The following is a 27121-nucleotide window of genomic DNA, read 5'->3' as shown; positions in this document are numbered from 1 at the left end:
AAAACTAAACAATAAAATGCAAGTTAACCTGCAGAGTTCAGCGATCAATGCACAAGAGACTAGATTAAAATGTGCACGGGATTTAGCTTCAGCATATGATGACATAACAGTATTATCCTCAGGAAGTCCAGACTTTCTTCAGGTGAAGTATTTATCACTGTGGGGCGTCCTGGTGGGCCCGAGATGCTGACCGAGCTCTGTGCATGTCAAAGCCCTCACTGGCTCATCCCTTATTTCCTGTCACATCTTGTTTATCCTTTTTCTAATAAAGACACTGCTGCTAGATAAATGGCTGTTTCAGGATAAAATGAAGCTTTGGCAAGAAGTTTTCAAGGCTTAATCTTCTGTTAGTACACAATGTAAAGACAGGAAGAAAAGAGAGAGCTTTGTCAAATGAAAGTTTAACGGGTAACTTAAACTAATAGTAGAGTATTTGGCAAAGTTTTTGCTCTTTGGTTCTCCCTTCAGTTGTGGGATGTAACACCAATATGAATAGTACTTCCTACTTCTTATATTCCAAACAAACTGCACGACACCCAACGTAGACAGCCCTTTCTTAATGTATTATGCTAGTCACCCAATCGCCTCAGATACCTGTCACTCCTGCTGTTGTAATTTTAGCGACAAAAGCTGTTTACGGTCCCAGCTAATTAGCCAAAACAATGTTAGCATAGCTTGCTAATGAGCTAGCTTTAATGTTAGCAATATCCATCTTGCTTTTTGAAAGATATTATAGAATTTTTTGGAATATTTTTGTTTTGAGATAGCTTCACTTCTTATGTCAATAATGAGAACATTAACTGCTGTGAAAAGAACATTTTTCAGCTCGGAACTCAAGTAAGCTGCTGTAACTGATAGATAATCCTTCACTCAGCTGAATGTGAAGTGACTACTTATTGTTTAGTTCATCTCTTTTCAGTGTTTCTGCTTCCTACAGATGGAATCTTAAATTCAGACTGTGCAGTGCACTTCATATGGAGCCAATATAAACACAGCTATGGTCTTTTTAATGATACTGTTGGCTGCTAAATGAGCTGCAGTCCCGTTTCTGTGTCACAGTAAAAGGGCCAAATATTAGACTACTGAACAAAGGTCAGAGGCTACATCACTGCTCTCGTATGCAGTTACAAGTCACTTTTTTACAGTGTCTGGTTATCATTGGTTGTATCCGTAGCTGTCATTGGCAGGGATGTAGCCTCCTGCTACCCTCTGCCAAGTGCTCAGTAGTCTTAATTTGGCCATTTTACTGCACCAAAGTTAAAGATCGTCATTTGGACTGAGGACAATGGCAGATATTGATTGTTTCTGTGCTTTATTTTCCTTTTAATCCTCAAGGAAACAATGAAATATGCATTATAAAAAAAGCAACAGAACAGTTTTTAACTATTTGAGCCCAAATTCCTTCATACAAATGTATCCAAAAACCTTTTAACATAAAAAGATTATTTGCATGTCATTTTTAGACCAATTGCAGTCATCAAGCCGACTATCAGCCAGTACTGATGTTAGGCAGATACATCGGTGTAGCTACTAACTCTCATGTTGTTGATGGATGAAGAAACTAAAGACAAACCATGTTAAAGGTTAACTATAAACTATTGTTGAGTCAACAGACTTTGCTTGACTCCGTAGCTTTTGCTACGAATCATCTGCCCTGCTGATGTTAAAGGGGAACTCCGGGGCATTTGAAGCGCAATCCCATTGCTAGAGGTTGTCAAATAGTGATAGTAGGACACAGAGAGGTGCAAATCTGCGCTCCCTGTGTGGAGATTGCGCTGTTCGCGCAGCCTGTCATGCGAGGCTAATACGTGGTGGCTAAAGGGCAAGAGCTAACCCTTCCACGTAAAACAACAACTTATACACTGCAGAAACGTCACACCACTTTATAAACCATCCGACAATAAAGTCACAAGCCTTACCATCAAAACCATATGCATGGTTCTCACATTACTGGCATGGGGACGTTACAAAACAACTTTATAAACAGCATGTAACTCACCGGCTGGTTGTAGGCTCGCGCATGTGAAAGCCCAAAAGAGTCAATGGACGATAATCCCATATACAAAACAATTAATCTTCTCTAGAAAAACTGCGTTCAAGTATTTAAAACATTACAACAATACATGCCCAGTAATATTGTTGTAATGTTTTAAATACTTGAACGCAGTTTTTCTGATGGTAAGGCTTGTGACTTTATTGTCGGATGGTTTATAAAGTGGTGTGATGTTTCTGCAGTGTGCAAGTTGTTGGTTTACGTGGAAGGGTTAGCACTTGCCCCTTAGCCACCACGTATTAGCCTCGCATGACAGGCTGCGCAAACAGCGCGATCTCCACACAGGGAGCGCAGATACGCACCTCTCTGTGTCCTACTATCAGTATTTGACAACCTCTAGCAATGGGATTGCGCTTCAAATGCCCCGGAGTTCCCCTTTAAGCCTGTTTTCCTCTGAAAGTCTGTCATAATTATAGTTGCCATAACAGAGTCCATTTCTAAACTACTGTCAGCTCTCGTACTGTCGGTGCTGTTCAACAGCAGAAGGGAGGCGTTCAACAGTGAGCCTGAATGCCTCCCTTTCTCATATATAACACTTTTAAAAATGGAAGCTATTTTCAATTTTACTTGCACCGAGAAGCCAACATTCTGTATATTCTTGACATGGTTTCTTTGAAGAGATTTCTGAGATGAAGCCATATGCAACACATTTCAGATGAGTGATTCAGAGGAGTAAGTCTTGTTATGAAAAGAATAAACACCTTTCAATCCTCTAAGTGCTCTCACAGCCATTACACAGCGCTTCACACTGGATAATATGACTTCTCTCGTCACCTGGAGCAAGTGGCACGGCGATGACAGCGTCCTAATAGAGTAATCAGGCTGTACAGATTGGTTTTGGGTAATTATTCTCTGATGCCCAGCGGAAAAGGTTTTAAACAAGAACGCATCACCAGCAGCTGCGTTAAGCCGTGAGCGAAAACAAAATTGATTCCTACATATCCGTCCGCATTTGTATCATTACATCACTACATCTGGAAATCGTTTATCCATTAACTGTTAGATAAGGATCCGGTTGTGTAAATATCCAATATCTTAACAGGTTACATCACGCCAGTGCATCAAGTTTCAAAAGCAAATAAACCAAAAGGAGCTTGAAATTCATGTAACAAAGCCTTCGTCTGCCCCCCTTTTTCTTTTCTTGTCTTTATTAAATTCACGTTCCTCATTACAGAGACAAGTGATCTTCATGGTTGTCAGCATGTTCTGGCAGAAATACGAGTGGACCCAAAATGGTTTTCCTGTGCAGCTCTGCAAGAATACAACATCTGAGTTAATAACCTGATGATCATATCCCAAACTGCAAGTTTTACATTTTCAGAACTGAATACAACACAAGTTACACCATGTTGTGCGGGCCCTCCATTACTCCTCTGCACCCTCTCGTGGCCGAACTCGTCACCACCAACGTGGGCCATCTCTGCGGCGCTGTCGCAGCTCTCACACACATGATGGTCACCATCCACCGACCTCCACCTGACGGGAAATAAATAACGCTTACACGTACAGTATATTGGAGAATAAATTCAGCTTGACCTTCCAAACACCGACCTCCCACTTATAAAAGAGCAGGCCTTTTTCTCTGGGTTCCCCCTTGAAACAGGCACAGCTTCCAGGTGACACGTGACGTAGATCTGCAGGAGAAAATAAGAAGCGGGCTCAGGCATTTGTGTTCCTTGCAGAAACGAAGAGGAGAAAGTGGCAGATTTGGCACCGACATTGTGTCTGTGGTCCTGATGGAAGAGGAAAGGCTCCAGCTGAATCTGGAGGAGTTTGTTCCGGACTCGGGGCAGGAAACGCGAGCTGGAGCCGCTCAACTGGGAGTCCGTAAAACATCTGCAAAAAGCAGGCAAATCCTTATCAGATTCAACTTCGGTACACAGCTTTTATTAGCATGTGAAAACAATGGGACACGGGAACTGGATGGATTTATGACAGCAGGAAGTGGTCTTCATTTGGAAGATAAAGTGGAGGAACTACTGTGGACACCACTGGAAAAAATGCCCCTCAAAAAAATAAGTCAAGATTTCTTGAAATAAGATGTGACATTTAGGACTTTTGAGATAAAAGTGATCTTGAAATCAGCTTAAAAACATCTTCAAATGTCAAAAAGGCTTGTTTCATATGTGACTCAAAACAATTTGTTTTCAAGACTTTTTCCTTTAACAAGATATTCCAGATGTATTGTCTTCAAACAAGTCCCAATATCTGGCTGAAGTAGTACTTGTTAGGCAGTTGTGTCTTATATTAAGTGTAATGAGATATTTGGACTAGAAATGAGAGAAATATACTTGGTAAGACTTTGATTTTTTTCAGTGTGTACAGATGCAGGACTCACCCCTGGTGGTCTATGAAGGGATATCTGGGGTCAGAGTCCACATCAGGGGTCAGGGTGGCCACACAGTCGCCTGCATACAGACGCAGAGGAGGATGATGATCATGGTCCACCGAGGCCTCCATGTTGACCATTTCACCCATGAAGTAAACGGTTGAGCTTCTCTCTCGACTCCAGTCGCCTGAAAGAGAAAAACACACGACACCTGAAAAAACAACCGTGTCTCTGGATATTTGAGCATGTAGTGGATCATTCAGGGAAAAGGCATTTATACTTCATTCAAAGCTTTCAGATTTTTCACAACACTGGGCTCCTGCTCAGCATTATTTGGGTTTTAACAAGATGAATCAGAAGCAGTTTTACGGTGATACTAAATAGTTTTTACACATCATGTTCATATAAAAAAAAAAAAAAAAAAAGTCTTATTTGCGTTAAAATGTGGCAGAAATACAGAAATCTCTTGGGTGTATTGTAAAACTGGAATATTGTTTTATTGGCTTAATGTAAGATTTTCTTTCAGCTCAAATAAAACAAGTTCATTTCCACAGCCGATTTCTACCGAACTTCAGCCTGGTTTACAAGTGTTCCCGTTTCATTTTTCCAGATACTGTGTCAGAATAACAGCCGTTTGTATTTGGTGAACCACGCTGAAACAAACCCACTCGTCATGAGCCTGAGGTGGAAATTGAGGTTGAGATGGGCCGACTGGACGGAGACGAGGGGATTCCAGGTCGGGCTCAGCGCGCCACTGCTCACCGTGTACCTCCTGTGGGTAGGAAGAGAGCTTTTTACAACCACAAATACCAAGAAACCACTTCCATCCCAGCTTTGTGCTCCAGAAATAAAGTTATGTTACTTCGTTAATGACACAGAAGAACAATTATTAGTTTTAAAGCTTCACTTGGTTCTGTATTAATGGATTAAATGTAATTAAATCATAGAAAAATGTGCACAGCACAGATAACATTTTAAAAACTATGCACATGTCAAAGTAAACAGCTTCTCGCACTGTGGAGGGAATACACACACAAACTATGTGCCAGCAGTTTCCTTTTTATTAGCTCAAGGAGAAAACTTTCAACGTTTCGACAGAAGTAAATTGGAGAGTTTCCCGTAATCCAATGAAATCAATAAAAACCACCCAACTCACTGAGCGACAGGTAATCTGACTGAACCCTGCGAGTGTTAAAGCTCCGTGGGTTTGTTCTAGTTGCTCAACTTAAACAGCAGAAACACTAAAACCAGAAGGAACAATCACTGATTACATGAAACAGGTTTTTAATGCTCCTTCTTCTTTCGTTGTCACCTTTAGGATTGATTTTTAACATTTGACTGCATCTTCTGTAACTTCTGACTGTTCTAATGTCAACACTGAGAATTAAAGACTGCATTTCTGCTGAAGTAGATTCAAGATTCAAAGTTTTATTTGTCACATGCATTGTTATACACGGTACAACATGCAGTGAAATGACCTTTGACCGCCGTCCACAAAATACAAAATATAAAATACAAAATATAAACTAGGTAGCAAAGTAACATTAATGGAAAGTTAAAGTAAAATTAAAAATTCCTAAATTAGAATAGTAGAATATCACATAAAATATATAAGCAAGATTACAGTACAAAATAAGATTAAAAATATATACATATAGAATAAAATAGAGTGCAAAATAAAGTAAAGTAAATATACGTATGTGCACAGGTTAAAGTCCGAGATATGTGCAAAAATGTGCAAAAAAATGCATTCCGGTTGTGTGTGTGAGTGAGGTGGTGGTAGTGAGGTTGTTGCCTGTGCACCTTTTATATTGACACAGCACAGGAATGGCAGCGCCCGTCTGAAACGTGTCACCATGCGATGATGGAGGAAAGAAGAGCAGCAGGTTGTTGTACAGCACAGCACTCTCTGTGAACTGAAGGACACACGAAGCACCGTCAGGCGTAACCACTAGGTGGCAGCATTAAGCAGCTGGGATCCAGGATCTGAGGCTCACCGACCATCACTTTGCTGCCGCACTCGGCCAGCGGAGCTCTGATGACGTACTCTCCGTCAGAAGACAGTCCGGCTGTGCAGCCGTCTCCTGCAGCGCTGGGGGGTCCAAGCCTCCATCGTGTGGGCTCCAAAGGAAGGCTGGGGTCAAACAAACTGGCTCTAATCTTAACCTCGATGCTGTCCTGGAGACATTTCACCACAAAGGTCTCAACCTGATCACTGTCAGCTGTGGTTCCGTTTCCTTCAGGATCCTCAAACTGAGAGTTTGATTCCATGTCAGAGTAAGACAGAAAGAGAGGTTTGGTTTGATAAGTGTGGCTCTTGACTGTCACTAAATTAGACAGGATACAAAGAGCAAAAAGCTTAGAAACGGAAACACGAGACATTGTTTTGGTCCTTTAACAGTTGTTTCTTCTGTTAAGGTTGGGCTGTGAGAGCCAGGAGGAGCACACCTGAGGCCAATCAGCCTTGATTAGAGACCAGCAGCATCACCGTAACACAGGTCTGTTTTCTTATTATCAGACATTTCCTTTAATTAAAAAAAAAAAAAGAGCAATCAACAATATGGTAAAAAAAAATGCACTTTATTCAACACATAAAAAACTGTACATATTGCAGTTTTGTGTAAAAAATACTGATAATATTGTCATAAAAAGAGCACAAGTCACAGGTAAAACTGAAGCTGTCCCATGAGATTTACAGACTCTGTACAGAGCTGTGAAAGCTGCAGAAGTTAAGCATCAAACTGTATAAAATGTCCTTCATTTAAAAGCTAAAATACATCAATGTAACTTTCTGCAGAGATGCATCAGGATCAAGTTCCAGGAACTCTGCAGAAAACATGTTTGAACACATACTTTCACTGATATGCAGCCACAATCTAAAGCTGAGGTGTAGTGTTGTCTTCTCTGCTTCTTTCCCTCAAAGTTCTCCACCATCGTGCGTCCTTCCCTCCTTTGTGCTCGCCGCCTCCTCTCCCTTGTTGCCTCCTCTCCACACCTCTCTCAGACATTCTGGGGGAGAAGAAAAACACACACTGATGGAGGCGGAGGGGGTCGAAGCAAAGAGAAGTTTGGGCTTCCTTCAGATTTCAGTGACTTTCAAATCAAATCAAATATATTTATATAGGACATTTCATGTACAAAACAATTCAAAGTGCTTCACATAAAATAAAAGCATTGCAGCGGGGAGTGGAAGAAGCATTAAAAAGACATAAAAGAATATGAAGAGAAACAAATAAAATAATATAAATAATCGTGCAGATTTCATGCATAGACACATGAGAACAGAAATGTTTTTAACCTGGATTTAAAAATGTCTCCATTTGGTGAAAGTTTAATCTCCACTGGCAGTTTGTTCCACTTGTTTGCAGCATAACAGCTAAATGCTGCTTCTCCATGTTTAGTCTGGACTCTGGAGTCCTTGAATCTAAGAGCTCTGCTGGCTTTATATTCTCTGAACATATCACAGATGTATTTTGGGCCTAAACCGTTCTGGGATTTGTAAACTTTACGTGCAACAAACCAGGACACGACATCTCAGCGTGTACACCTGAATCCTTTGTCTCTCGCAGCCTCATACCTCGCTCTGACGTCTGGAGGACGTGGTTCTCACACAGGAAGTTCTCCAGCCTCTGGTCCTGGTGGTGGAAGTACCAGTCCTCCACCACGTCCTCGTACAGCTCCAGCATCGTCTCACACTGAACACACGACACACACTCGTCTGAGACTTCAAATCAATGGACACTCCTATTCCTGGTTTTTAATAAATTCTTACGTTTTTGGGGAAAAACACTGAAAACTGGTTGTGTTTCAACATGTAAAACAGGTTCAGGCACACGTTTGCTCTCCTACACTGGAAAAAATCAAATTCTTACCAAGTATATTTGTCTCATTTCTAGTCCAAATATCTCATTACACTTAATATAAGACACAACTGCCTAGCAAGTACTATTTCAGCCAGATATAGGGACTTGTTTGAAGACAATACATCTTGAATATCTTGTTAAGTGAAAAAGTCTTGAAAACAAATTGTTTTGAGTCGCATATCATATGACATTTGAAGAGGTTTTTAAGCTAATTTCAAGATCACTTTTATCTCAAAAGTCCCAAATATCACATCTTATTTCAAGATATCTTGACAAGCCGATTTTCACTAATTCCATAGGCAGATTTTTTTGCTTATTTCAAGCAAAAGCGTCTTTTATTTGTTGTTTTTTTTTACTTATTTTTGGAGGGGCATTTTTTTCCAGTGTACCTGCTTTTTCATGGCTGACACCTCCACCGAGGGCTCGTCCCACAGCTCAAACGGCATGCCCAAGTCCACCTTAACTCCTTTGTGGACCAGATTCTTCAGAGTCGACATGGTCTGACTGGAACCCTGCAGTCACAGATATTCCAAAGGAGAAAATGAGACGCTGAACTCATTGAGTCGACTTACTGAGCGCCTGCTTGGGTTTAATTCCAGGCGGGGTAAATATCGGGCTTTTAAACGTGTTAAAAGCAGATATTTGATAAGAAGGACGCTTACCTTGGCATATCTGAGGCTTCCGGGTCTCTCAGCATGGACATTATACTGCAGGATGCCCTCACATATGTTGTCCACCGCCTCAGTCAGACGAGTTTCCCTGAATTCAAACACACACAGGTTTAAACAGTCCCAGCTGTGGGCTCCTACCAGAAGTTTAAGCAACGATGAGCATCCAGATGTTTTAACCAGAGCTCAGGTGAGCAGGTCACCTGACCCCAGACAAAAGTTCCTCAGGTCGTGTCCTGGGTTTTACTCAGAAAAGTACTCAGCCTACTACCTAATCAGTTTGTCTCGTGAGGGCAGAATCACTTACGAGGTGTTGTATTTGATCTTTCTTCTTCTCTTGCCTGAGTCCAACACTTCTCCAACCTCCAGGACTTCTTTGGAGCGGCCAGTTTTTTCCAGAGCTTCCTGCAGCTCCACGGTCAGAAACTTACACACTGAAAGAGCCCAAAGTACGACTTTAAGGCAAGGCAAGTTTATTTATACAGCACAATTCAACAACAAGGCGATTCAAAGTGCTTTACAGATACATTGAAACCATAGAAATAAAAAGCATGATTTAAATTTTAAACAAAAAAGAAAGAAATAAGAACAATAGATAAAATCAGATAAAATCAGTAGGTAAAATGTGAATAAGTTTTGAAACTCAAGCTTCAGATTTAAGGGCTTCTTTCTGTTTACGTTTAAAGAAAGGTTACACATGACACGCTGGGCGTTCAGATGGCACATACATCTGTAAACAAACAGCTGGAACCGAGCCGGGGTCACTTTAGTCGTCTTACCTTCGCAATTATTCGGCAGTCTTTCATCTTCGTCTGCTGACACGAAGCCGAAGACGCAACACAAAGCCAGGATCAAACATTTCATGGCGGCTGTTTGCTTTAAAACGTGCAAACTAACTCAAAGCAGCTGAACGTTTGGTAGTTTTCAGCCACATCGGCATTGCCGCTGCGCATGCGCACTGTTAGCAGAACAGACGCGACTAGTCGAAGGGTGATTCTCGATCAAAGAAGAGAAAAATGTCTCTTTTACTAAAGAATAATGAACAAAACAACAGCTAGACAGTCATAAGACGCAGACAACACGATACAGATGTTAATGTTTTATTAACATACCATAGTTAATTACACATACACTCAATACATTTTACACTGGACGACACAACTCATGAATATATGCAAAAACATAAAGGCACAGAGATAAAAACAGGATATAAAAGATAATAAAGATAATAAACAGATAATAAAAGTAAAATGAAAGTGTAGATAATAATTCATCAAAGCCAAACAGAAAGTAGGCTACTGATATAATTTAGATATTTTATGGTGCAGCTGATTCTGTCTCTGTTGTAGCAGAGGCTTTCTGCAGGTATGCTGCTGAAATATATTCTGTATTTTTGCTGAAATATATTCTGTATTTTTACAGAAAACTGCACATTTTAAACCCATGTTTTATAAAGGATGCATGTCCGTACATTTTGTGAAACCATGGCTATATATCCAAGAGGAAGAAATATGAAGAATGATTATTTATCTGTGCTAGGTTATGTTTTTGTTTGTTTTTTTACATAATTTTGCATATAAAACAAAATCCATATTTTTATGATCTGGAGTTTAAATCTACTAGCTGGTCGAAGGATACTTCTTTGAATTTTTTCTGCACGTGGCCACATAGATGCTCTGACTCAGATTAAAATAGGAATCTAAGAAAAGCACAATCTGTTTTTCTACAGTGTACGATGTAGGTTATTTTTAATGCTTTTGAGGCTATTTTATTCACACTTTTCTATATCAGCAACCTGTCAGTTTTCTTTGTAGCTTCCCCACTTTGTCCCTTGAGATATTACTTTAATAATCTCAGTCTGAAGTTAATTTGAAAAAAGGGATGTCCTAATTTAGAAACATTTCACTTCATCAGCACTGAGCTGTTGCTACAAACTGAGCACATAAGAGAGGGCGATAATTGGCGTGATATTCAGCAGTGAGGCAGTTAAATCGGAGGGTGCTTGCGTTTCGGTTTCTCAGGTGTCAGGGGTCTCAGGGGCAGCACATTTGACAGTGAGTCTGTGAGGAAGAAGAAGGAGAAAAAGAGAGGAGCAGCAGTCACAGGCCATGTTAAAATGAAGACAGAAAGGGAAGGATGTGAGACAGAAGAGCAGAAGAAGACAGTGATATACTCATGCATGGTCCTGCAGTTGAGCGGTCGGTGTTGTGGGATTAAGTGTCTGAAACCCAAGAGTAACGGCTGTAACTGTAGATTTCCCCGGTGTGAGGCTCTCCCTGGTTATAATCGTTTGTTATGTCACTCAGTGTAGTGACTGTCTGTCTATTGTCTGTGCGGAGGCAGATAAAGTTACACCGGCACACGCACTCACACACACCAACTTTAGAGGCTGTTACATAGACACACGCTGAGGTGATACACCGTCACAAGAGATGGTGTAAGGAGACCTGCGGCACTCGCATCATGCTCTGCTCTCAAGCTTCATTTTTGACATCCAGGTCCAGTGAAACAAAAGAGGACGCCGAGTTAGGAAGCCGGTGGAGATGCAACAAACACCCCTGACAGACTCAGAGGACAGAAGAAGAAAGAGGCGTCGTGGAGGCATTTAACAGCCGGTTCAAAGACGAGCTGACAAATGCTGCCTGTTTTCTTGTGACAGATTATGAGAGGAGGGCTCCTAAAAGGATTTCCTTAACCACTCCTTAACATCTGAAAAGAACAAGTGGACGAACCTCTGTTGTGACCAAAAGGTAAAAAGGTACATTATCCAACATAAGCTGATCTACAGTTGACATTTGATGATGTCATGTTCAGCTATACAAGTGTCTCATGCTTGTTTCCACATCAGTAATGCATACTTAATTATGATTTATTAATGAATGAAAATGGCTTAAAGACTGAGGTTTTCTGCAAACATGTCAACATGTTTGTCTTCCTGACAACCCGAGGGTAACCCTAACATATCAGCATATTTTGTGGGTTTATTTTGCTTGTTTATTACTCTATAAACTGTCAAAAAGTTGTCTCCAGCCGAGAAGTAAATTCCATCTAACGTTTTGGCTCCTTAAGCTACGTAAACCGACAACGAACTGTTTGTTGTTTGTGTAACTTCAACATTCATTGTCCCATATGGTACATTTGGCTTACAACTTTTATTAGTCTAATTATCCAGCAGCAAACTCATTATACAGCAACATAAAATCCTGGATCCAGATCTGGATTAAATTGACATTTGAGCTACAAAGCCGCCCGTGACCTTTTAAATAATCCTGCAACAAAGCAGACAAGCATGTAACCGTTTATTTGGTATTAAAATATAACTAAAAAGCAAAAGTAATGGGCAACAACAAGTTTTGAACAGGTGGGACCAATAAAAGCAGGCAGGGCGTATACTTAAAATGTTTTCAGCTCATTAAATGACAGTTATCCATGGTTATCACTCCAATAATATTGGTTGAAATTGCTCAAAAACACTGGTAGGTTTTATAGGGAGTTATCACAGCCACCGGACTTACATTGTTTTGTCAGGTCTTCGAGTGTCACTACGAGCTCAGACTGAAGCCTTTAAATGTGAAGAGAGGCCATCTAACACAGCTGAAATATTAACTCTCCCAAACTGTTTGGTTTCGTGGTTTATTTAGATTTCCATGTTTTTTTTCCTGTGTTTTTGGGATTCATTCTTTGTTTGTATTAGTCTATTCTTGATGTGACTTTTTGCTTCTAGTCTCTCTTTTATGCGGTCTTAGTCTGCTCTGGTCTCAGTTTAGTTTGGAGTTTTTAGTCATTTCCACGTCCTCACCAGTAGTTTTCCCCAGTTCGCCGGTTTGGTCCACAGCTCCTCTCACACCTGTTTGTTGTCAGTCTGTCGCAGCTGCAGTCACTCACTCAGTATATTTGCTCCTGTGATTGTTTCTGTTACTCTCAACATTGATCAGTTCTGCTCCCTGCTCGTCTGGTATTTCTCACCCACCTGCCCTACGGCCTGGTTTGTTCTGTTATTTAGTCTGTTGTTTTCCCAGTTTAGTTTATGGTTTCTAATGTTCTCATGCTGCAGGGATCTGACGCCATGTGGAAACCTCATGTGTCTCGCGTTGACAGAGACGGGTCCAAACGAAATGATGATTCTAGATGTCTTCTGGATCAGCCTCGCAACACTGTGCCCGTACACACATCAAGCCAGCGTTGTGGGAGCATCTCAGTGACGGCTGCATGGTTGGCTTGAGTGGCGTGTTCCACAATGCTGGCTTGATGTCTGTCACTGCTTCTCCTGCCGACTCAGAGGCGTACCAGCTGTGGATCGACTTTTAAACGTGCACATCTGTCCTGGCTTGAAAAGACATACGTGAAAGAGGCTATTGGAAAAACATTGACAAGCCACCGTCATGATGAGCATCAATGCGCAAATTAGAACAAGCAAACAAGGAAAACAGAAAGAAACGAGTCTCACACTGGACACCAACTCCTCCATCTGCACGATCCTGTGAGGAAACAGTAATAAGTGGCAAGACCTTCCAGAATCCAGGAAGGTTGAGGCAAATCAAAGGTTAAATCCTGCTCCATTTGGCACATTTTCACTGACTTTACTCTGTTTTATCAAAAATCAATTCAGTTCAATTTTATTTATATAGCGCCAAATTACAATAAATGTCATCACAAGGCTCTTCAAAGATACAGTCCAATACAAGCCAAGTATAATCAAATTCATTGTAATACAATTAAATCCAATTAATTAGATTCCAAATTAGTCCAGTTTATACATACAAAGCCGATTTTTAAAAAAAGTATCCTAACTAAGGAAACCAACAGATTGCAGAGAAACTTCTTTTCAATTTAATCTCTCGCCCTGAGCGTGCACGAGGCGACTGTGGAAAGAAAAAACTCCTTTTTAACAGGAAGAAACCTCCATCAGAACCGGAACCAGAAAGGGCGGCCGTCTGCTTCAACCAGCTGGGGGCTGAGAGGGAACAACAAGCACCATAACACCAGACAACAATAAATTCATACGTACATGGAGAGTAAAGAGAGCAGAGGTGCATCATGGGAGGTCCTCCAGCAGTCTGGACCTTTGTGGAAGTGAACCTACCTAAGTTATGACATCTCTAAAAGTGGCACTGATTATCATCGTTATTGGTCCAAGGAAATAAAAAAATGCAAAGAAGCATTTTTCCTTTGCTTTCTTCTCATTGTGGAAGTTAAAAAACAAACTAATCCAACATTATCAAACCAAACCTGAAACATTCGCAGATAACTGTAACTTCAACATTAAGTGTGTTAACTTCATGCGTCCCCCCCCGTCTCCCCCGTCCCCCCCGTCCCCCCCGTCTCCCCCTCCCCGGTTTGTGTGTCCCTCTGCTTTAATCTGATCCAAGAAAAAACAAAATCTCACTGATAATTGATCACGCTGACCTGTGAAGCATCTGCCAGCGGCAGCACCTGCACGGTGTGAGTTTTTCCTTTGCACAGCAAAGCCCCCCGTTTGACCCTGCCATGGTACACACACACGCCAGCTCACAAATATGCATGATGCTGACTCAGGGACCATGACTCAGGGTGTCATTACCTTACTGCTGTGTTAGTGCTGCCTCCTCAAACACACACTACTTCAACCAGGAGCCAGTGTGCCACCTTTTACAGAAAATCATTGTCCTCATGCAGTTTTTCTCAAACATTACAAACAATTCCCTGTATGCATTCTGATAAACAATGTAGGTTTAGTTTAGTTTCAACAGATGTATTTGAATAAAATCATTTCTACATGCGGCCTTACCTTGGCACAACATTAACTGTGTCTGAAAGCAAAACTGTCTCCCAGTGAAATGTTTTATTGCTTTGTTTTTTGTTTGGTTTACAGCTTTAGCTGTAAAACATTGTGATGTTCTCATTACCAGGCTGCAGTGATTTATATCGGACTTTTTTCTGGGCTACGAGAACACAAAGTACCAATACTTTATTCTGATTTTACATGTGCCTTAAGCCATTTAGCATACGCTTTTATCCAAAGTGACTAAAAGCTACTCCAGAGAAGTTTGTGAACCTTAAAACTATGACCATGACTTTGGTTTTTCTGGGCTTTTGATAGTGTCTTTGTGGCGTCTTCCACATGACAACAAATTCAGGAGTCAATAGTACATGAATTGAAATGCCCACGTGCTAAGTGCAGCATCCCACAACTGTAGAGGGAGCCAGAAAGCAAAATATTTACCAAATTATCGTGCGTTACTTTAATATTTAAGCCTCAGTTTCAAATCCATTTAGTGTCAGCTCAGTATGTGGTTAATAATCGGATATATTTCTAATATGAGTTTATGCAACAGTAAGTGAGGACGCCATGCGGCTTTGCTGATAAACCTACACTGCACTACTACCACAGAGTTAGCAATAGCGGCTAAAGCTAGCTAGCTTTTCTTGTCCCTCTCGCTCTTCTCCTTTTGTAGCTGGACAAATATTTGAAATCCTCTGAAGCTAAATGTCATCCACAAACTTGCTGTGATAGCTTCCATTTCATAATAACTCATGTCTCAATCTAATTTCAGAAGGGTCTCAAAAATATGATCTTTTCTGTCTGTTGTTGGTACAAAAACACACGCAAAAAACGGCATCAAGTGCACGTGCATGAGGCAGGTGCAACACTTGTTTAGATGCTGAATTATTATTTTTTTTTGACGAGCACTAATTTTTTTTAAGTGTGTCGATAGACGTCCATAGAATATGTTTGAACCTCTGATTATCATCATATTTACTTTTATTCTCAGTCATTATTTGAATATGTTTAGGCACCGAAACTTTCTGGTTAGGTTTAGGAAGTGACTGTGGCATAAACCACGTGTTAAAAAGATCAGGAGTGACAAGTCTTGACCCCAGAATATCAAGAGGAAACATAGACATCTCAAATGTTCTACTGTGTATTATATTTTGATGTAATATTGCCCCGTTAAAGCTCAGTTTTACAGCTACTAAATGTCAGGTAGTATTTATTACATTTGTCTGGTCCAAACATGTAATTTGGGAACCCTTTGATGGACTGGCAACCGCTCCAGGGTGTTCCCCACTTCTCTTTCTGTGACAGCTCTATTTATCTACTGTTTTAACAGAGCATGGCTCCACCTTCTAACATCCATCCAGTGATTTAGCTTATTCATTCATCTGTCTAATTTACCATTTTCTTTCCATCTCACCAGGCCCAACCAGAATGCTGGAACAAGTGACTGACTTCCAGGGCCAGAGCTTCCACAAGCTGAGGCGGGCCTGCCTGCGTCGCGGCGCCCTCTTCAAGGACCCTCTCTTCCCTGCCACAGACCAGTCCCTCTTTTACAAGAGGGCACCCCCGCCAGGACTGACGTGGAAGAGGCCATGGGTGAGTATGATGAAGAGTGAAAAGCTCCTAAAGTAACAGACTCTTCTGCTTTTCTTATAAATAAATAAATACCTAAAAGCAGTTCAAACAACTGCAAAGTTATAAATATGATGCCTCTCTTGTCTAATCTAAATTTAATAGGTGCCTCAACGTAATTAAGGCACTTTCTATAATTAGAGTGGCGTCAGGCAGTGAAACCTAACCCCTGAGGAAGTGAGTTGCTGATGGAGGACTATACTGGTGTGATCATGTGTGTGTGAGTGCGTACAGTTGGGCTTACAAAAAGCACCATCCGATGTAAATAGCCCAGGTGTTTTTAGCACAGTGTTGTGATGGGTGTAGTTGTCTTTACTTGTAGGTGTTAATTGCAGCTACGCCCAGCCATGTGGACTTAAATAAAAGCAGCGAAACCTGAGGTTTAGATTCAAGGTTAAATTTATTATTGTCCAGTGCAGATGGACAGAATACAGATCTGATGGAGGGCTTAAAAGGAAATTATTCAACTTTGCACAATTCAGAATGAATATATTATAGTAACAGTAGTTGTTTCAGATGTGATTGATTAATTATGCCCTATCTGACACATTTTACTGATGAAATTTGGCTTATTTCAGCACATGTAGTGATCAGAAATACCTGGTATTTCCCACCAGGATCAGGAGTTCAAGGAGTTTGTCCAGTCTGTGTGTAAGCTGCACTTAATGTAAAACCCAAATGGTGATTAGTCTGCTAATAGTCTGCAGGGCTGAAGAGAAGGGGTTAATAATATTGTGTTTCAAATGCTACACTCGGGTATTTTTAAATGTGTCTCAGCGGGGAGTTGAATGATGAAGTGACATCTGTCATCTAACTTACCTGATGAACACACACACACACACACACACACACACACACACACACACTCACTAAACTCACTTATTTCCAATCATAACTGTCCGGTTCACTCTCTAGGTGGCCTAATCTGCACTTGAACATAACATCATCCATCTTAGAGATGGTTGATATCTTTCCTCGAGTTACAGCTTAGGAGGTTATGACCTCCGAAAGTGTCTTTCTGCGTGTGTCTAAGTGCGTTAAGCACTTCTACAGTTACCTGACCCTGATATCAACCGGTCCACATGGACAGGATCTGCCCACTCAGCGGTGTTCTGACACTCTGAATCACCTCGCAGGCCTCATAAAACTATGTGATGATACTAACTGCTGCTGTCAGTAATGACACAGTTTGTTCCACATCACTGCGAGTGTTTTTAAAGCTGCAATAACGAATATTCGCATCAAATGTGGAGGTGTTTCTTGTAGAAATGAGCATGCTGGTATTTATCACCTAAGTCAGTTGTGATTCAGCTACTTCTGTATGTTTAAGCTGATTGTTTTGGTTTAAAGGCCGACGTGTTTTGGTTCTCTGATATCAGTGCCTGTTGGTTTCCGTCTGCGGCACTCTCAGCCCACGCAGAGTGAAGTATTTTAGGTATTCAACCAATGCAGATGGGCGTGTGTGAAGTCCCCCAAAAAACAGCAAGTAGCCGTGAGTGATGACGCCGCATGTAAGTGGAATGCTGATTGGTTGAAGCTAGGTTCAGTTAGTTTGAGTTGGAAGGGATGATGTCACAAAGCATGAAAAACAGTGATAGCTCAGATAAACGTTGTTCAATCTTAGTTATCCTTTATTATTAGCTATTATTAACAATAATGACACCAAGGAATAGCTGTCTGGAGCTTTGGCTGTTCCACATGTCACACAACATGCAGACAACAACCAACTTTATTTAGAAACCAAGCGCTGCACAGAACAGAATATTAAAAACTAAAGCAGATAAAAAACATCACACATATTTAACACAATAAGACCAATTAAAACAGTTAAGATCAAACAAAGAAGCAAAGTCTCGCTGAGGTTGGAAAGTAAAGCAGAGCAGAACATGGTTGGACCCTCAGAAACAGCAGGCAGATCTTCAGTCTCAGAGTGTTGCTTCATGTCTGCTTAAAGCTTAAAAAGTCACACAGAGTGACAGCAGCCTGATGTCGTTTGAACCGTTTATTGTCTCTAAATAACAAAATATCACATCAACTAATTCGAGTTTAATGTGTTTTTTTTCTGTTGAACTTGGTCTCTCTTTTTCTGTTGATGCTACTTTAGGAAATCTGTAAGGACCCTCGTCTGTTCGTGGACGGCATCAGCACCCGTGACTTGCACCAAGGCAGTCTGGGTAACTGCTGGATGGTGGCAGCTATTTCCTGCCTAGCGTCTGAGCCATCGCTGTGGAAGAAGGTTGTGTCTGTCATCCTTTTAAATCCCCCATTTCTGTACTCCCCACTTTTCCTTGAAGCTTCTCTTTACTGTTTTTGTCCCTCTTTGCCACCTTTCAGGTCATTCCCGACCACGTGGACCAGGAATGGAACCCAAAGCGTCTCGATCTGTACGCGGGAATCTTCCATTTCCGCTTCTGGCGCCTTGGTCGCTGGATGGATGTTGTGGTGGATGACCGCCTGCCAGTCAGCGGGGATGGAGTGCTGCTCTTCTGCCGCTCTGCAACACCCAGAGAGTTTTGGAGCGCCCTGCTGGAGAAAGCGTACGCCAAGTGAGTCGCACCAGAAAACACCGAAACAGTTTCTGATGGACAAGCAGAGTTTCCTATCGTGACCATTTTTATGAGGAGCTTTGTTAAGTGAGAGCAGGTCAGTTGCCACTACTCTTACTACTGATAACACCTCTGTTCCTCTTTGTAATCCTGTTAGAAGCTCCGGGACACACCTTTAATGTAGCCTCTGGTGAGGGCTTCAGTTGCTTGTAGATTTCTCATATTCTCAGGACAACTTTGACTCTTGAAGTCGCCCTCTGCTAAAAAATTAAGTTTCTGCCCTTGTTATAACACCATGAGCAGAGCTACCAGTGCTATGGCCAAGGATTTCTGCTTTGAAGCAAGGAGCTGTGGCACTCTGCCGGCTATGGGAGACGACCAGAGGCTCACTGAAGGCAGAAGCTAAGAGCTGCAGGTCAAGGAACTCCTCGTTTTCTCCTGCTTCCAAGTGTAAACAGCCACAGAAAGGAAATATATTATCATTCCAGTACTTTCCATTTGCAGATAACCTTGTATTATTCCTTTTGCTTCTTGCTAATCGCTTTCTGGTATGGCTGATATGACCTTTAGTGCGAGCATTAGTCATTGCTTAGCGTAGCAGAGCCAGAGAAGGCCGGTGTCAGCTGCTGATGAGTGCAGATGGAGACCAGGCCAGATTAGCAGATTCTGAAATAAGGAATACCTTTTAAAGGCATGAGAGGTTTTTATCCCCTCGCAAAAACCTTGAAATTCGAGAAATTCCTTGAAATAAGATTAATAATCTTAATCTTGCAACATTTCTTTCAGTACAAAAACAGAAGAACTAACGGGCCAATTTCAGCCCTGCAGAAGACATGGGAAAGGGATCTGAACCTGACATTTAGGGATCAAGATTGGAACAGAATTTGTAAAAATATTAAAGTAGTTTCAAGGGATGCAAGAGTGCGCCTCAATCAATTCAAAATTATACATGCTTTTATGCTTTTATTGGACTCCTTCCAGATTATTTAGATTAGGATTATTACCCACATCAAACTGCTGGCAATGCAAGTCTGAGGAAGGTAGTTTAGTTCATGTTTTATGGTCATGTGATAAAGTCCAACAATTTTGGACTGATATTTATGATAACTTATGTGAGATTGCAGAGATACAAATGCCATTTAGACCTAGATTATTTATTTTGGGTGATTATTCAGTTCTGACAGGACAGGATAAACATATCAAAAGTTATATCCAAACCAGTATCATGATTGGCAGACAAGTACTTATCAGGGGATGGAAGACTAAGGGGGTGCCCTCTCTTCAAGGGTGGGCTGTGGAGATGGCACGAGTTGCAGCATTCGAAAAAATGTCATATAAACGACTGGGCAGACTGGATCTACATGAAGCAAAGTGGGGCAAATACTTGAACTTTTTAAAGGGCTCCTGAAAGGGGTCAACTTTCGACCAACTTAATAATTTCACACAATGCGTCATTGCTGGACATTAGTGAAACGAAGCAGACTGGTCTCCTGGTAAATTGTGAAATAGTTCTGACTTGATAATCTATTTATTTTTGACAATCAGCACATCTTTAAAAAGAATAGAGAGAGAGGGTTTAATGTAAGGAAAGCAACGATGGCTTCCAAAACCAAACCAAGTTAAAAGCCAAGATTAAGAGATTGGCATTTTTCTGATTTTGGTGTCTAAACCTTGTCAAACACTGAGTGGAAGTGAACTGAGAGTGAAACAAAAAGGCTAAATGGAGAGCAAACTCGGGTCTCCTGGATGTTTGTCTTTTTTTTACTCTGGACTTCTTCTACTCTTTTTAATCTACATTTTGTTGCATCCATGTACAGGAAAAAGAAAAAAGTTGAACATGCAAATGGAGAAGATGGACAACGATGAATCAAACATTCGATCCATCTGGTCACTTCTGTCTTTCAGAATAAATGGATGCTATGAGGCGTTGGAAGGAGGAAACACAGCAGAGGCCCTCATTGACTTCACCGGTGGGGTCTCGGAGCCTCTCGGCCTGGATCGCGAGGCCCTCAGCCTGCACAACGACCAGAGAAAAGCTCTCTTCCAGACATTAACTAAGGTCCACGAACGCAAATCCCTCATCAGCTGCTCCATACGGGTACGGCTCCTTATCCTGAAACTCTTCAGCATTTGAGATGCTGTTGGACTGTGGTTTTGAATCTTTCCGGTGTGTTTCACATTCCCAGCCGGCTGAGGGAGAGACTGTGGAGTCGGTGCTGGACTGTGGGCTCGTGCGTGGACACGCCTACGGGATCACAGCAGTGAGGAAGGTGAGGCTCGGGGAGAAGCCGTGGAAAACAAGCGGGAAGTTCCGACTCTTTATGGTGCGGATGAGGAACCCATGGGGGACCACGGATTGGAGGGGTGCCTGGAGTCAGGGGTGAGGGCGCTTTGTTCTGGCTTCTGCCGCACGTCTGACTGCTGAGAGCTTTTTACGGGAGCTCTGGGACCAAAGCCTCAGCTGACACTTAACAGTGTCATTGCGCTTTACAACATTTTACAATGCCACTGCAACTTTTCTGGACAATTTCAGATAGTTTACAATAGTTAGGGAATTGTTTTACAAGGGGACATCTGCTGTTTACATTACGAAAGTCTGAGAAACTCTGAAAAAGGCCAAAATGGACCAATAAAGCTCTCCAGAAGTTGAAACACTGCTTATATATTTCTTGTTCCGTGTCATCTGTTTAACCACATAGCTCTGCTTTTTGTCCTTGTACGCCCCCTGCAGGTCAGAGCAGTGGCAACAACTGAGTCGAGCAGAGAGGGAGAAGATGGGGCTCGTTGTTCGGGATGTTGGGGAGTTCTGGTACAACTGTTTTATCTTTCAGATCAGAAACAACACCGTACATGGTCTGATTTCTTTGTTCTGACCACGCTGATTGCTTCTCAATCAGGATGGATTTCCAGGACTTTTGTCGCTACTTCACAGATGTGGTGGTGTGTCGGTTGGTGGAGAGGGCTCTGCTGTGGCCCAGCTCGCACTGGAGAGAAACACAATGCTACGGGGAGTGGGCTCTGGCTCCCCCCGCCTCTGGAGAAGCTCCACGCAAGGTGCTCCACGGCAACATCGCTCTGAACCTGAGTGAAAACAAGTCTGGAGGGGCCAAGCAGCGAGGGAACCGAAAAGAAGCCCGACTCAGGGAGAGTCAACAGAAGGGAGGCAAAAGAGGAATCTGCAATCCCCATGAGAGTGGGAGGAACACCAGGAAGCAGGATGAGGGTGGAGGGGCGAGTGGAGCGTGGGAGGCACAGATGGACAGGAGGAGTCGGTGTGGGGGGTGTATCAACCACAGGGACACCTTTCTGCACAATCCACAGGTAAACCCTGAGGCGGAAACTCGTGGAAATGAGCACAAGAATGCTGGTGTAGTAAATATGCCGAGCCGACTGGGCAGACTGGATCTACATGAAGCAAAGTGGGGCAAATGCCTGAACTTTTTAAAGGGCTCCTGAAAGGGGTCATATAGTGGAGAGATGCAAGTTTTAAGTAGTGGTGGATAAATACACAACAGTGCTTCTTCTTATTGTTATTTATTTATTTTCTGTTAACCAATTATTTCTCTGACGTAGCGCTTATTTTACTAATTTGATGTATCGACCTTGTTTGGAGCTATTTTCTGTGTCTAATTTTGTTATAGTTCATTTATGTGTTGTCTACATTGATGCACATAGTGCAGCTACATGAAGTAGCACAGTAGTAGATGTTGGTAACCAAAAAGGGATCAGCATGGATGGTGGTGGCTTGGGAGGGGTTTGAAATGAACACAAGAATGCTGGTGTAGTAAATATGAGGGGAGTAAATATGCCGAGCCGATGTGGAGATAAGTGATGCTGAGACGGACTTAATCGAACATAGAAACCTTTATTGCATTCATCAGGTCCGTCTCGAATTTACAGAAAAGATGCATCGAGTCTGGAGAGAGTAGCCCAAATGTTGGAATGGAATCTCTCTGTCTTTCAGAGGGTGAAACTCCTTTTTATGGGTGTTAATTTATCCCTATATGGTGGAGATGCTGCAGGTCTCTTCTTCTCCAGGCATCTAGCCAAGAGACAACGTATATGGACTTCATGCCTTTGGAATGTATTTTCATCCGAATCTCCTTATTTGACTATATGCTATCTCTGGTTGGGACACATGCACTCAGTGGCCTTCATTAGTAACGTGTTTAGATATATATGCATATGTACTCCATGACCTTAGAGATGGTCCTTTTTCAACTGTTTCTCTTGAGTATCAGACACCTCACTGGAAATACACACAGACTTTTGTCTTTTTTTGTCAGTTCATGTTTGAGGTACGAGGCAAAGAGGAGGAGGCGCTGATCTGCCTGCAGCAGGAGGACCGGAGGATCTGGAGGAAAAACGGAGGAGGAGAAAACCTGCCGATCGGCTTTGAGGTGCTGAAGGTGAGCGGCCCACAGAGCAAACCGTGACCGCGCGCTTTTCCTGTTCCACGAAAGTAACCTCCTTTGCAACCTGGTCGTCCCCAGGTGGAGGTGAACCGCTGCAGCCGGGCGCAGTGTGTGGTGGAGCAGGCGGCCAGCTCCGTCTACATGGACTCCCGCAGTGTGACGTGGAGGGGGACTCTGGCTCCGGGCCGCTACGTTGTGCTGCCCACCACCTTCCTGCCGGGCGCCACCGGGCGCTTCCTGCTGCGCCTCTTCTCCCACGCTCATGTCAGACTCTGGTATGTTCAAGTCAAATAACAACATGGGTTCTTCTTCTCACATATTAGATAAATAAATGCATGTCTTTAATTAAACAGTGAGTCAAGCTAGATGTGTGGTTCTGTGATGGTTAATTTGATCTACAATATATATATATATATATATATATATATACATATATATTGGAATCAGGATATAATGTCAGTGTTGTATCCTGCCACACAAGTTGTTATACCAGCTGCAATACAGTACATTTATTTTGTGCATGTAACAACCATTTCTCCTGGTAAAATGTAAAATAAAAAAGGAAATCATTTCACTCACTACATGGCTTTTAAAGCACAGTAAATGTATCCCAGTGGGACACATTTTGTGTCTTTTGAAAATGTGGCAGAACTCAGAATTCATCACCTGATAAACCAGAAAAAACATGTTTGTAACATGCAGTATGGATGTTTTGCAAATATCATATCTTGCCTTAGAAACTCTAAAATTCGCAAACCAATGGTTTCTATGCTTTCTCAACCAATGTCTTTCTCTTATTCCACTCGTCACACAACTGTTTATAGAACCAAAAGATGCTCAAATCTCAGGCTGCACTCAGTGTGCTTCAGAAGTTAAGATCTGGAGCTTTAAATGACGTCACGTTCAGCCTGAACACATTACGATAACAAAGTGGGGGAAAGAAAAAGGCTTCTTCAGTGTTCAGTTATGGAGTTCACTAACTTTAATTTTTCTTAGCAGATGATGGAAGTTCAGAGTTCCCAGATTATTATTCTCTCCCAGAAATTCTGCTTATTCATGTTTCCACAGATGAAACTGTGTCTGTGACAGTGAACTTTGAATTTCTCCGTTTCTTTAAACTTCTCAAACTCTTTTCTACTCGTGTGGCGGTCCTCTCCTCTTTAGTTTTGTTCTTTTTTTTTTCCCCCATGAAGGGAACTGAGGGAGGACCTGCCGTCTCCCTCCTTGTTCCAGTGTTTTCTACCTCAGCCCGCAGTGGTGACCACGGTGCACCTCCGCAGGGCGTCGGGACTCCGCCCTCCCAAACAGACAGGTGATTCAGCGCCATCAATAAACCTCCTGCAGAGAAGCAGCTGGACACGTCACACTTCTGTTTGGTAGAAAAGAGAAGAGGGTCAGCGTTGGTAAATATCTTGAGACTCGGGACCTTACAATCACTGACCAAGTTCGTAACCTCGGAGTGTTGATAGACTCAGATCTGACTTTCAGCAGCCACATCAAAGCTGTCACCAAGGCAGCTTTTTACCATCTCAGAAACATCAACAGAATTAAAGGTTTCCTCTCCTAAAAAGACCAGGAGAAACTCATCCATGCATTCATCTCCAGTAGACTCGATTACTGTAACGCTCTTTTAACTGGACTTCCCAAAAAGAGCATTAAACATCTGCAGCTCATCCAGAACGCTGCTGCTAGAGTTTTAACCCGGACTAAGAGATCTGAACACATCACACCAGTTTTAAAATCTTTACACTGGCTTCCAGTCAGTCACAGAATAGATTTTAAAAGCCTGCTGATGGTTTACAAATCCCAGAACGGTTTAGGCCCAAAATACATCTGTGATATGTTCAGAGAATATAAAGCCAGCAGATCTCTTAGATCCAAGGACTCAGGGCAGCTGGTCCAGTCCAGAGTCCAGACTAAACATGGAGAAGCAGCATTTAGCTGTTATGCTGCAAACAAGTGGAACAAACTGCCAGTGGAGATTAAACTCTCACCAAATGTAGACATTTTTAAATCCGGGTTAAAAACATTTCTTTTCTCATGTGTCTATGCATGAAATATCTTTTAACTTATCTAGACTGTTGCCTGATTTTAAATTCATTTAAATGATTTTATTTGTTTCTCTTTATATTATATTATGTATTTTTAATGCTTCTTGCACTCCCTGCTGCAATGCTTTTATTTTATGTAAAGCACTTTGAACTGTTTGTACATGAAATGTGCTATACAAATAAATTTGATTTGATTTGATTTGATTTAAAGGGATAGTTCGCCTCTTTTGACATGAAGCTGTATTAAATCCCATATTGGCAATATCATTTATGAACACTGACTTACCCCCCGCTACGTCCTGTGAGCCGAGTTCCAGCCTCGTTTTGGCGTTGGCGAAGGTAGTCCGGCTCGTTGGCTGGGGCTTAAAAAATAAAGCGTCTTGCTTCTCAAAACAATATGCGTTCAAAAGAGTAATACATTTGCATCACAAAATCGTCCATCCAGAAAAAGTCAGACGTCACCTCACAATCGCTTGGAGCTATTTTTCTCTCCCTTCATATCACTACGGCTATGTAAACCATGCAGATCGAAGTGCAGACCGAGCAGTAAACACCGTAACAGGTGCAGCTGTCGGCAGGCGGCTGAATGTATTGCTATAAAGGGAGAGAAATAGCGCCAAGCGATTGTGAGGTCTGACTTTTTCTGGCTGAACGATTTTGTGATGCAAATGTATTACTCTTTTGAACGCATATTGTTTTGAGAAGCAAGACGCTTTATTTTTGTAGTCCCAGCCAACTAGCCGGACTACCTTCGCCAACGCCAGAACGAGGCTGGAACTCGGCTCACAGGACGCAGGGGGGGGTAAGAAGATGTTCATAAATGATATTGCTAATATGGGATTTAATACAGCTTCATGTCAAAAGAGGCGAACTATCCCTTTAATGTCTCGGAGATTTCATCTCTTTATTGGTGTTGGGATCCACAGCTCCAGATGTTTACGCTGTCTTGCGATGTGAGAGCGACACCATCAGGACGCGGGTGTTCAGGGAGGAGGGAAACCCCGAATTCAACCTCAGAACCATCTTCTACAGACGATACCCCAACGCACACATCTCTGTGGAGGTTTGACCGTCACTTTTCCCGTGAAAAGATGAGCAGACACACATGCACACCATCTCAGTCAGACTCCTCTGTGTGTGTGTGTGTGTGTGTGTGTGTGTTTGTGTGTGTGTGTGTGTGTGTGTGTGTGTGTGTGTGTGTGTGTGTGTGTGTGTGTGTGTGTGTGCGTGCAGCTGTGGAGCAGAGGTCTGCTGTGGGACTCGCTGCTCGGAGACGCTCGACTCCAGACGAACGAATCCGAGAGGAGCCGGAGTCAGGTGATCGATCTGCGAGGCGGCCAGTCGCGCTCGTTATTCAGAAGTTGCATCTACGTTGAGACATCCTCCAGTGTCTGCCTCACAGACTTGTGACAGCATCTGTGTGGTTGCCTTGGTAACCGCTGTCCTCTCAGGTGGGAGCCGACGGACAAACAAGCCCGAACAGGTGGAAAAAAAAAACTTGCACACATGAAGTAAAACTGACTGGAACAGGCCTTGAAAATGGAAACAGACTCAGCAGTGCTGAATCTGAGAGTTCAAAAGTCCAGTTTGTGTTGTTTTAAAGACGCTCTGAGATGATCTGCAGGTCAGACACGCCACCTCAAACAGCAGCTCAACAACATTAGAGAAAAAGCTGCCTGAGCTCGGTGTTGCATGATATTTTACTGTATTTGGTACATTTCTGATTGTCATTGTGTCATTTTGTGCCTTTTTTTCTTTTTTAAATACTAAACTTAATTTGCATTTTCCTACAAACAATAAACATCT

At 42.2% G+C, this 27121-nt stretch overlaps 3 protein-coding genes across 4 annotated transcripts; 1 reads left to right on the top strand and 2 right to left on the bottom strand.

The window, feature by feature from the left end:
• Nucleotides 1-2501: 2501 nt before the first annotated feature.
• On the bottom strand, nt 2502-6777 carry LOC142368671 (zona pellucida sperm-binding protein 3-like). The gene is made up of 8 exons (XM_075450873.1): nt 6384-6777; nt 6186-6298; nt 5051-5154; nt 4392-4569; nt 3772-3889; nt 3605-3687; nt 3397-3529; nt 2502-2522 (listed from the first exon to the last, which is right to left on the bottom strand). Exons 1-8 carry the CDS (start codon nt 6762-6764, stop codon nt 2502-2504), a joined length of 1131 nt encoding a protein of 376 aa, XP_075306988.1. The 5' UTR covers nt 6765-6777.
• A 170-nt stretch (nt 6778-6947) lies between these two features.
• On the bottom strand, nt 6948-9855 carry cnpy4 (canopy FGF signaling regulator 4). Its single transcript, XM_075451032.1, has 6 exons — nt 9693-9855; nt 9221-9347; nt 8908-9004; nt 8635-8757; nt 7960-8077; nt 6948-7391 (listed from the first exon to the last, which is right to left on the bottom strand). The coding sequence occupies exons 1-6, from the start codon at nt 9775-9777 to the stop codon at nt 7300-7302; spliced, it is 642 nt and encodes a 213-aa protein (XP_075307147.1). The 5' UTR covers nt 9778-9855; the 3' UTR covers nt 6948-7299.
• A 1187-nt stretch (nt 9856-11042) lies between these two features.
• On the top strand, nt 11043-27097 carry LOC142368544 (calpain-5). 2 transcript variants are annotated; one of them, XM_075450744.1, is made up of 13 exons: nt 11043-11663; nt 16092-16267; nt 18408-18539; nt 18638-18849; nt 20755-20947; nt 21036-21229; nt 21581-21658; nt 21747-22170; nt 23136-23258; nt 23343-23539; nt 24458-24576; nt 26242-26378; nt 26549-27097. In XM_075450744.1, the coding sequence occupies exons 2-13, from the start codon at nt 16103-16105 to the stop codon at nt 26723-26725; spliced, it is 2151 nt and encodes a 716-aa protein (XP_075306859.1). In that variant the 5' UTR covers nt 11043-11663; nt 16092-16102; the 3' UTR covers nt 26726-27097. The 2 variants fall into 2 exon arrangements, with proteins under 2 accessions (XP_075306859.1, XP_075306860.1); XM_075450745.1 differs by lacking the exon at nt 26549-27097 and having other exon boundaries at nt 24458-24667; nt 26242-26309.
• Nucleotides 27098-27121: the final 24 nt, after the last annotated feature.

Source organism: Odontesthes bonariensis, chromosome 19 (genome assembly GCF_027942865.1).
Source record: "Odontesthes bonariensis isolate fOdoBon6 chromosome 19, fOdoBon6.hap1, whole genome shotgun sequence".
Taxonomy (NCBI): domain Eukaryota; kingdom Metazoa; phylum Chordata; class Actinopteri; order Atheriniformes; family Atherinopsidae; genus Odontesthes; species Odontesthes bonariensis.
The sequence above is the reverse complement of the archived record's forward strand: the minus strand, read 5'-3'. Positions and strand labels throughout refer to the sequence as shown.

What these genes read in the sequence shown, in the direction of transcription:
- LOC142368671 (XM_075450873.1), bottom strand. Translation starts at nt 6,764, where the DNA reads ATGTCTCGTGTTTCCGTTTCTAAGCTTTTTGCTCTTTGTATCCTGTCT. An exon ending in AGTGCGGCAGCAAAGTGATG is followed by an intron (nt 6,299 to 6,383) that starts GTCGGTGAGCCT and finishes TGTGTCCTTCAG; the next exon opens with TTCACAGAGAGTGCTGTGCT. An exon ending in GAGGGCCCGCACAACATGGT is followed by an intron (nt 2,523 to 3,396) that starts GTAACTTGTGTT and finishes GCTGTTGAACAG; the next exon opens with CACCGACAGTACGAGAGCTG.
- cnpy4 (XM_075451032.1), bottom strand. Translation starts at nt 9,777, where the DNA reads ATGAAATGTTTGATCCTGGCTTTGTGTTGCGTCTTCGGCTTCGTGTCA. An exon ending in GAAGCCTCAGATATGCCAAG is followed by an intron (nt 8,758 to 8,907) that starts GTAAGCGTCCTT and finishes CTGTGACTGCAG; the next exon opens with GGTTCCAGTCAGACCATGTC. An exon ending in CCTCCAGACGTCAGAGCGAG is followed by an intron (nt 7,392 to 7,959) that starts GTATGAGGCTGC and finishes CTTCTCCCCCAG; the next exon opens with AATGTCTGAGAGAGGTGTGG.
- LOC142368544 (XM_075450744.1), top strand. Translation starts at nt 16,103, where the DNA reads ATGCTGGAACAAGTGACTGACTTCCAGGGCCAGAGCTTCCACAAGCTG. An exon ending in CTGGAGAAAGCGTACGCCAA is followed by an intron (nt 18,850 to 20,754) that starts GTGAGTCGCACC and finishes TCTGTCTTTCAG; the next exon opens with AATAAATGGATGCTATGAGG. An exon ending in CCGCCCTCCCAAACAGACAG is followed by an intron (nt 24,577 to 26,241) that starts GTGATTCAGCGC and finishes TGGGATCCACAG; the next exon opens with CTCCAGATGTTTACGCTGTC.